Source organism: Andrographis paniculata, unplaced genomic scaffold (genome assembly GCF_009805555.1).
Source record: "Andrographis paniculata isolate CXL003 unplaced genomic scaffold, ASM980555v1 Contig62END, whole genome shotgun sequence".
In the NCBI taxonomy this organism is placed as follows: domain Eukaryota; kingdom Viridiplantae; phylum Streptophyta; class Magnoliopsida; order Lamiales; family Acanthaceae; genus Andrographis; species Andrographis paniculata.
In genome coordinates this window covers 192,509-203,236 of record NW_026137598.1, presented here as the reverse complement: position 1 = coordinate 203,236, position 10,728 = coordinate 192,509, and the positions used below count along the sequence as shown (strand labels likewise).

General features: G+C 36.8%; 2 protein-coding genes across 2 annotated transcripts; both read right to left on the bottom strand.

The window, feature by feature from the left end:
• Positions 1-226: 226 nt before the first annotated feature.
• Positions 227-1,108, bottom strand: LOC127261158 (pectinesterase inhibitor 9-like). The gene has a single exon (XM_051289382.1). The coding sequence runs from the start codon at positions 1,024-1,026 to the stop codon at positions 385-387; it is 642 nt and encodes a 213-aa protein (XP_051145339.1). The 5' UTR covers positions 1,027-1,108; the 3' UTR covers positions 227-384.
• Positions 1,109-3,480: 2,372 nt separating this feature from the next.
• Positions 3,481-10,453, bottom strand: LOC127261346 (protein GRAVITROPIC IN THE LIGHT 1-like). Its single transcript, XM_051289661.1, has 2 exons — positions 10,296-10,453; positions 3,481-5,183 (listed from the first exon to the last, which is right to left on the bottom strand). Exon 2 carries the CDS (start codon positions 5,110-5,112, stop codon positions 3,850-3,852), a length of 1,263 nt encoding a protein of 420 aa, XP_051145618.1. The 5' UTR covers positions 5,113-5,183; positions 10,296-10,453; the 3' UTR covers positions 3,481-3,849.
• Between the last annotated feature and the right edge of the window lie 275 nt (positions 10,454-10,728).

The following is a 10,728-nucleotide window of genomic DNA, read 5'->3' as shown; positions in this document are numbered from 1 at the left end:
GTGTAGATTTATATATAATATATTGATGTATTGTCTTTTATATATATATATATATATATATATTATCATATTACCAATCCGTGATTATATTTAATTAGCACTGAACCTCCCCTATTATATAATATTAGCATAATCAAGTCACGTGATCCAAGAATTAATTTTGCTTAAATTGCAAATCAATTACTTTAGCTAATCACGTGCCCACCCATAATTGATAAAAGTCAACCCAATCAAATTGTTTTATTCATTAGTAATTTGTTGAAGCAAAGAAAGGGAAATTCAGAAACAAAAAAATGACGCCTATTCACAATTTGGCCCCTTAAAAGATTAGTATTTGGAATCCCTCGGATCCGGCACACAATAAATAAAGAAACTTGAGTTGGGCTAGTGGACGTGCGAGGACTTGTATCTGGCGGCGAAACCATTGAACAAAGCCAAAGCAATGCTAGTACTTTGCTCAAGATTGACAAGTTTGGCCTTGATGGTGGCCTTGGTCTTGCCCCCGATGGCCCGGCCCGATATCCCATTGATGCACGTGCTTGCATCCGTCTCCGCGGCGCTCATCCATGTCATCACATTGCTAGCACGCCAACGGAAGTCCGTGCTTTCCCCGTTTTCCTGGATCTTCTGCGTCTCCTTAATGCAATTTGTCAGTTGTTTGACCCCGTCATTTATTTGATCCAGGCATTCCTTAACTTGGAGATAATACGAGGTTTTTCCTAGTTGCTCGAGCTCGAGTGCCTTAGTCACTCGCATCACATAAGCTTTTGTGGAGTGAGCCTTTACAAGACTCACTTTAAGTGCAAATTGGGCTAAGCTTTGGCGACTCAAGGTGCTCGTATAATTGCCAAGATAGTATGAAAGGGAACGGACACATAAGTCGTAGTAGAGCGTAGTCTTGCATTGGGCTTCGATGAAAGATCTAGCACGGGAGCGCTTGTGTACGATACGAGGACTAGCCTCGACTACGCTAGTGAGGATAACGAGGGAAAGAAGGAAGAAGAAAACCCTACTTTTAAGCTTCATGGATATATCTATAACTGGTATAATCAAAGTTGTAGGAATGAATGAGAAGATTGTATTAATTAGGATGTAATGATGGTGGTAATGAAGGAGATGTGGGAAATGGGAGAGGGTGGGAGGTTGCTTATATAGCAAAGGTTGTCTCAAATTGAAATAATATTTAATAGATTTATATATAAATGTAAATGTGTGTGAGACAACTGGCATTAAAGAGGTTGTGCTTTATGTTTGTGATTTGAATTTGGAAAGTAGTTCGATATAATAGTTTATATAAAAAAAAATGAAAATAATCATATATATTTTCCTTAAAAGTGTCGGAATTGCATCGTGATGAAATTTTTGAAAAAATGCTAAAAAAAACATAGTCTAGACTAATTAAGTAGACAAAGGGCTTGATTCTCGTTAGGGGAACTTGAAATAATATCACACTTTGTTAGATTATAAAATAAGAATAAGATTCAAGATTTTGAATAGCGAAGAAGAAAGAATAAGTTGCATGTGATCGATGAAGTAAATTAAATGATTCCTTGACACAAACCGCACGTAAAGGAATTAATTACTTCACATCAATATTGGATCTAATTCATTATTTAATTACTGCTACTTCTATTTTGTCTAATATATATTACTTGTAATTTTTTGTTTTGTTTTGTTTGCTTTGCTAAGAAAAAAACATTTTTGAATATGATATTTTAAACATTCAATTAGTTGAATATAATATTTTATTTTTAGAAAAATTGATAAATTGAATTATTATGATAAAAATACAAAGTAGACACTAGCTATACTTTTTGCTTAGTTATTTTTTTCCTTTAAAATTAAAAATTGCATCCTTAATCCAAGGTTAGAAAATCATTTTAAACATACACATTACACACAAATGTTTGATTTTAATGTTGTGACTCCATTATAGATAGCAGTTGGAATATCAACCCCTTGCAATTGTTGAGTTTAAAACAATACTCACCAACTTTAATAATAATTTTTTTTTTTATTTTTATAGTAAAAATACAAATATATATATATATATATATATATACCTTTAATTGACACATTTGATTTGTTTAGCGAGGTTTAGTGAATTGAAGATAGTGATTTATGATATTAATTTATTTATTTTTATGTGAACAACGATGTTAATACTTTTAAAATAAAAAATAATATATATGATTAAGAATATTCAGAATATGTATTTTAAATATTTTAAATTTTATATCTCAATAAAATATATAAAATATGAATATTATTTTATAGACAATAAAATTTTATACAGTACAATTAAATAAAAAGTATTTTTATTTATTTATAATTAATATGAACTCATTTTCTTAAAAATTTAAAAAACTTTAAATGTAATTAAATTGATTGAAAAGATAAATAAAAATAAATCAATTTTATGTAAGTTCTACATGATGTTATAATATCTATAAATTTATTAATAAAAATGTGTCAAATAAAATAAAACAAACAAAAATGAAAAGGAAAATATCAATTAAAATGGAGCTGAGGAAGTATCCTTTTACTATAAAAATAAAAATATTTTTTAATAACAAAAGAAAAGGTATTAATTTGAATAACAGATAGACTAATCGTAATTGCTTTGTTTTTATTTTTTATTTTGTATGTTTTATTAGTTTAGCGTTACTTTTTTAGAACAAGAACGTAAATTTTAAAACTGTACAAGTAAAAAACAAATTTGCAAAAACAAAAAAAGTTAGTATCTAGTTTGGATTTGTGGAATAATAATTTATTGTGACTTTTTGTAAAAAATAACTAAAAATAAAAATAAAAAAAACCTCTTCAAGCCAAACCACAAAACAAACAAACCTTGTTGTATATTATTATTATTCTGTGTGCTTGTTGTATATTCGAACATATTAGAAAGCCTACGTAATATATAAACTATAAGCAAACAACACATTATTACAATTAACATAAGTTATACTCTGTTAATTGAAAATTTGATAAACAGATCATATTTTACGATGCTTATGAACATATGCTTTTTTTGTACGGAGATCAATGATGTTACTAATAGTGTAAACTATTGTCATGTATTGTCCGTTATGCATTCGTATTATTACTACATAAATCTTTTGTTGTATTCCAAATGCTATAGTTTGACCAACATGATGCTAACACTAGATCCCAAAACCATGTAATCAAAGCCAAGAAAAACAGACACACACATAGGCTTTATATATATGCAAAAAATTATATACACAGATACTCTACACCTTGGGCGATGAGGAAAATAAAATCACAATAATAATATGAACTAGGTAGATCCAGCCAGGTTTATCTCTCTCATCTTATACTAAACAATAATTGAGGCCACATTAATACTATATAGCATTTAGTACACATCTATTGCATGATCACACGTGATTAAATTTTTTAATCCTAAGATTTGTGTGTTCAAACCAGATTCTACGGCCAATTGTCTCCACCTTACGATTTATGTTAAATCAAATGGCTATTTCTCATAAAAGGATATGATCATTATATTACATAAGATAATATGTCAACCAACAGTTGAGTCATTCCGCACGCTATTGTCCTGTAGAATGATCATGGCCTCACCTATCCTATCGAGTTCTAATCTATAATCCACAGACAATAATCCGAAAAATCGCTTATCAAGTCATTAATAGATCATCAAGTAGCCATAGGGACACAAGGACTTAATTGATTTCGAGAAATGGTCTTTGATATATATGTAAGCTGATATGCACCATAATTTAAAGCACGCAGGCACTCAAACTCGATTAAATAAACACAGACCGAAAAAGAAAAAAAAAAAAATGGAAACAGAAACATATTCAGTTATTCGGAAACCTTAATACCTGTGAGATAGACTTGAGCCTGGATGATGCTCCCACCCATCCAAAATCCAGGCATGACCATTAGCGCAACTTTAGGCTTTTGATCGCCACTGTCATCCACGATGAAATTTTTCACCACACTTTCCATGTGGACTTCAGAAAACTCGGCGTCACGCTTCACCTGAAATATCTTGACAGAAGGTTCGAAAGAGTGCGCCAATCTGTGCAAAAGCCATATTGCTTTCGCAAGTTTCAGGAATGCCTGGTAGAAAGCGGTTCTCGGATGCCCACCTCCTGCAATATAGTTTCGTTGATCTAAGTTCCCAAAGAAGGACGCTTCCATTTTTTGGTGAACAAGTGTTAGGTATTTGTTTTGGCAAAATTTCCCGAAAGTTGAATCTGGGCTCTGGCCAACCGCATCCAATGGGTCCATTTCCCTCATGGCAAGATACTGCTGAAAAGAATTCTCTGCAGGGGCCATTTCAGTGGCAGGTTCGACAGAGAAAGTTTCGTCCTGGAAGCCTATGAACATTTTCTGGCAGATGTACGATTCGAAAGCATATTTCTTGTGGGCCCTTTTGGCAAAAGTAGTGTCCGGCTCAATTGAGTTTGCTGCCGCATCAAGGTCCCATCCAGCTGCTTTCATCATGTTGATCAATGGTTTGGAGAAATCGTGAATGGCCTTCGAAGCAGCTTCTACAGCTGATTTAAACAGTTCGGGGGACAATTCCACCGTGGATTGTCCGTTTCCACTGGCATTCCCATCTGATTCTTTTGATGACATGCCCCTCAACTTTAGGTTTTTCTCGAGTTTCACTCGTTTCTGATTTGCCTCCTGAATCTGCTGCTCAAGATGATGAATCTCAGAATCTTTATTCTGAATTTCAGATTGAAATTTCTTCACCATGACCTCGTACGTCTTCAACAGACTCTGCTGTTCTTGAATTTCAGCGGCTAGCCGGGAGTCTTGTGGTGAGATGCAAACGGGTTTCGGGTTGTTCTCTCTGTAGAAATGCTTCAGTTCAGATAGGTTCCTTAGCTCAGATATTACAAGCTTATCAGCAGCTTGGATTTTGTCGGGGTCGTAAGGAGTATGAGCAGCTTGAAGTTGAATGTAAGCAGACTTCAGGGCAGAGATATTCATAAATATCCTCGACACTAATGCTTCTATAGCTTCCGGATTCTGATTCGCCGCCTCTTCCATTGGTTGGGGATGAACCTTCTGGTTGCTGCTTTCGCGAAGTTGTGTACCACTGTTTTGCATATCTACTCTCTGCTGAATAGAAAGTTTGCCAAAGCTACTTTTCGGCCTCGGGGATAATATTGCAGTAAGAACTGCAAACAAAACAGCCTTTTTAGGTTAAAAGACTCAACAAGTCAAATCCTATGCACATAAATTGTAAGATGATTCTTGTGAATGTTTCGACAGTAAAATGAAACATCAAAGGTAACCACATTTAGAAGTATAAAGCGTGGAAGTCAGAATCTAACCATAAAATTCCTAAGAATCAACATTATACTGTTGAATAACCAGCACATAAACATTCACAATGTTTGCCAAAAAACTAGTGCCAAAATTTTTCAACAAGACAATTACGACATGAAGTAAAAAATACATAGTTGATTTATTATCTCCTTACATAGACACACACAAATCTTTAATAGTTCAAAGTATTTTCCTATTTAAATTCAAAAAATGTATCTATCCTCATTGGGCACTCATACAGAGATTTACATACATATACATATACATGTATATATGTATGTATGTATGTATATAGGAAAAATACAAAGCATCATCTTAAGTATAAAGTCAAAAACAGCTACTGTTCACAGTTATCGTTGAACCACTGAAAATTCAAAATTAGGGTTTCGGCCCATGGGCTCGCCTTTCAAAAATAAGCGCCCGAAATGCCCGGTGGAATTTATGTGAATTTGGTGGGCCGATGAGTCATTGGGTTTCTTTTTGGGGCCAGTAGGTGACAAGGTCGGGAGCTAAAAACTGGTCGGTCGGAGTGTCCGAAAACCGATGGGCAGCACATGCATTTGAAGTAACTGATGTTGGATAGTTGAAGGTTCGGGGCTAACAGTCATTCGATTACCCTATGATCCTGTAACCGAATCAAATCGTCCGAAACCGGTGTGGGCGAATTAATAACAGGCAAACCCAGGGACGAAATGGAGGATCGGTCTCTCTCAAAACAGCACTGCTGAACTTTTCTATTTACTTTTGCTTTCTTCTTCGTTACTTGGCTTTTATACTATCTTATCTAATGCTCAGAGACTCATATATAATTTTAGGCATAATTCATCGAGTTCGAAATTTATTTTCGAATTTTATTTTGTTTATTGTTTAATTTCTCAAGGCAACAAATCGATAACCACAATGGGGGCAAAGGCAAAAGTTGATGACATACGGTTGACGATAGTTTCATACGACTCCGATCGATCGGATTATCAACAAAAGCCAAATGACCGGTGGCTCCTGCAGCCTAAGGCCCCTTTTGTCGCTTTGGTGGGGTCCCAGGGTGACTTGCCTTATTAGAGGTTGGGGAAGTAGAATCATTTGGGAGTCAATCGGCAGCTTGGGGAAAAAGGGTTTTCACACAATCAGCGATGCGCCTCCCAACCACCAGCCAAGCAAGGTCCGACCACCACTCTCTGAAAGCTTGGACGGTATCAAGGTAGTCACAGGATGGGATGTATATGTGGCTGGTGAGGTAAGGAGTGAGGCTGTCGATATACGGTTTGATGGAATGTTCGGCAATAGTGTTTTAGGCGTAAGTTCGGATGAGACGAGGGGTGAAAACCAAATCCGGGATACCTTGTGGCATCCGAACTGGCGAGCTAATAGGAATAATAGGGAAAGGCAGTATATGCTTTTCTCATCTCTTCTATGTTTTTTCCAGCAAAAAGGGATAGGGGTTTCATCGCTGCGTCCCAAGAGTGAGCGAAGGTAGGGTGTGGTAGAGTGGATGGCAATGGGTGCGGGAATGGAATGGAAGTAGGCAAACATAAGGGTGGAAATGCGAAGACTGATAGGTGGAAGTAAGGGTAATAATCAGAGTCGGAGAAGTGAGTGCTCAAGATGGTCCCAATGGTCGTCTCAGGGTCCTTAAGCCTTTTGCAGTCAAGACAGAGGAAAAGAAGGTATTGACCAAAGGTTCCTGTGTCAAGAATAAGGGGGGGTCAACCGAATAAGATGGTCGGAAAGTATAGTTTAAAACAGAGTTCTAAAAACCAAATGGTGCCAGAAAAAATGGTGTCCAGTTTGGCAGAACTAGAGAGTTTCGGGCTAGTCTTGGCAAGGCCTTCGAAGAGACATGCTAGGGAAAAGGTACCGATCGATAGAAATCGGCCCTTTACAAGGTAGATGGCAACGTCGGTATGGCTATAGGTGATGGATTTGGAAGACGGACAGATGATGTACCTGTAGGACCCGCATATAATAAGCTATTTCTGAGATAGGTAACTTGAAAAGAGAAAGATAAGTATACCAGCAGAGCAAGTACAAAAGGAAAGCGACGTGCTCCTCATCAGTCACTTGAGTATCTTTGGCGCCGCAATACATCTTGACATATGGTCCCTAAGCGACCACCTTGTTATTCGTGTGGCTTTTATTTTCCATCCAGAATGGTTGGACTCTGGATCCGAACCTTCTTGGGTCCCAACTACTGGATCCTCTCCCGCTATCTGGAGATGGGCTATCATCGCCACATCCAGTAAGGTCGGGCCAATTGGTCCTAATGGCAGGAGAAAAGCACTGACCTCTGGGTAGTCATCCCCAGAGCGATGGTATCCTAGATGTTGAAGGTTTGGGTGGACATCAGAATGGTCTAGTCCAGTCCTTCTTGCCGCCAATTTTGTCCAAAGCTTTTTTCTACCTTCTCATACCAATTGTAGAAATCGTCCATGGGATCTAGCAAGTTGGTCTTGATCCCATCCCAAAAGCGTGTGGTGTTGAAAGCTCCGTCGTGAATGGCGAGGCGGAGGTTGTGTTGAAGAAAGTGGGAGCTCCGCTTTCCATGGTGGCGACGAAGGAGCGCACTACCGGAGTGGTGGCTGGGGATGGTTTCAGAGCAGAGAAGGATAGGGTTCAAATCCACCGAATGGTATGGTTGATGTCATCTCTATTGTTTGATTTGCAGAACTTGCAGACAGAACATATGAGTTTTGGTTGGGAGGTCGTATGAAGAGAAAAGGATTAACTAGGGAGAGGGAAGCATAACTAGTGAGGAAGAAGGAGACCTACTAATGACGAAAGAAAGGTTATAGTCTTTCCCTCCGCCATTTGACCATCGTAATGATGATCTTGCAAACCTGGGACAGAGGAAAGTAGTTATCATGTCAACAATCACGTATCACCGCCCTTGAGACGTGACCCTTGACATTCTTTGAGGGGCGGCAAGTTGTTCAGCCACTGAAAATTCAAAATTAGGGTTTCAGCCCATGGCCTCGCACTTTCGAAGATAAGCGCTCGAAATGCCTGGTCGAATTTATGTGAATTTTGTGGACCGATGGGTCGTTGGGTTTCGTTTTAGGGCCAGTAGGTGACAAGGTCGGGAGCTAAAAACCGGTCGGTCAAAGTGTTCGAAAACCGATGGGCAGCACATGCATTTGAAGTAACCGATCTTGAGTAGTTGAAGGTTCGGGGCTAACAGTCATGCGGTTACCCTATGATCCGGTAACCGAATCAAACCGTCCGAAACAAATGTAGGCGAATTGATAACAGGCAGGCCATGGGACGAAATCGAGGATCGGTCTCTCTCAAAACAGCACTGCTAAACTTTTCCATTTACTTTTGCTTTCTTCTTCGTTACTTGGCTTTTGTACTATCTTATCTAGTGCTTAAAGACTCGTACATAATCTCAGGCACAACTCATCAAGTTCAAAATCTATTTGGGAATTTTACTTTGTTTCTTGTTGAATTTCTTATGCTTCTGTAATCTTTTCTATCTTGTTTTTCCACTATAAAATCTATAACAAAGTACTTTTCCCCCTTAATACAGTACGTCCAGCACTTATTTTCTATTCACGCCGTTCCGCATCCGGCCGGGACGCATTGTCCAAAATCTAATTTATATTCAAAATATCACACCCATCACCTATTTTACATTGAAACCACCAGATCACATCCAAAACCTATTTTTAATTCAAAAGGTTTCAAATTTAAAACACCATAGAACATTATGAACACAAACAAATATACATTAACTGACACTTGTTCCATAAGTCACTCAGCACGTAATATAGAGGAAATGATCTATCAACAAAGGTAATACATATTTATTATGGAACCAGCTGGTTCAATAGCCATAAAGGTATATACAAATATCAAGAAGAAAACTAGTTATCTGCAACAAGATTCATTGGTGCTGCCCAAAGTTTACAACTTTGTTACGCCAAACTAAATATATTATCAAAATCATTAGGTTAGCAAGCATATACTTTTCCTCTTATAGTTTTTGAAGAAAAGAATCCACAATTAACAAAAGAAACCTCTCTGTCTACACTTAAAACACAAATACCCAAAGCAGGATCAATTCAAATAAATGACTACAAATAGTTCAAACAAACACAGAAAGAAACAATTTATCACATAGTAATACTCAAAGCACATGATCTTAAATTTTCCATATCCAACTGTTAAATACAAAAATTATAATATCTCGAGAAACCATTATTATCCCCTTACAAGCAGAAACAAAAAATTGAAAATAAAAAAGACATACAGAAAAATGACGTAGGACTACTTGTGCCGGAAACACAACATCTCTCCCCCAAAACACACTTATATATGATTTCGAATTACAACATATAGTCATAATTTTTTTCTAGAAACTGCAAGTTCAGGCCATCCTACTATACCACAAGCACAACGTTCAAATCAAAATCCTTGGCACTATAACATGACACAAATAAGCACAAAAATCTGTCTCACTAATGCAAAAACAAGAAGCCATTAAACAGCTTAACTGGCTTCAAAGCAAAGCAGACAAGCAACAGGAAACCAAATATATAAATCAATACCCACTCCATCGTGAAGTGGAGCGTCAATTTTACTGCACATTTCCTAATTTTCAAAAAAAAAAACTCACATTAGCTGCAGGATTTCTTGCACAAACAGACCATATATACAGTTCAATAGTCACGGCATTGTTAAATTGCAGATTTGGGCACAAACAAGGCGGGGAGCTTTCAGACAAAATTCTTGCGCTACATAAGGGGAAATGCCATTGTAAAATCAAGTGAAGAAGGTTTCAGGAGGAAAAAACACCAGATCCTAGAACACACAATTTCAACTCCGCTTTAGATTAAAAAAACAACGCCGAGATCAGTGAAAATATCAAATAGCATCACAAATTTTGGCAGCAAAACATCAAGTGCAAAATGCGAGAACGAAATCGTAATAGGACACGAATGGAGAGAGAAAACCATAAATCAGACCTTCCAGTGACGAAGGGAGCGCCGGTGAGGGCGGCGGAGAGAGGATAGCGGGTGAGCGGCCGGGATGCGAGATTCCGTCTCCTCCGGGAGTTTGCCTTTGCCTAATCCGGCGATGCGAGGGGAAAACGCTTAGAATTCGTGTAGAAAGAAAGGGGACACAGATACTCAATTGACGGTATCTTATTGGATAAATTGTAGTAATATTTTTACTATTCTTTTTGTTTTTTAGATAAATTTATAAAAAAATCTATTTTTCTATATTTATAATAAATAATTTTATTAGCTATCTCATTTAATTACCTTTTTCAAAAAATAAAAACTAATAAATTTTAATTACAATTAAATTATAATTAATTTCAAACAATTTATTTAATTTTTTATTCACAATTATTTTAAAATTTTGTTTTTAATTATGTTTAACTAAAAGGGATAA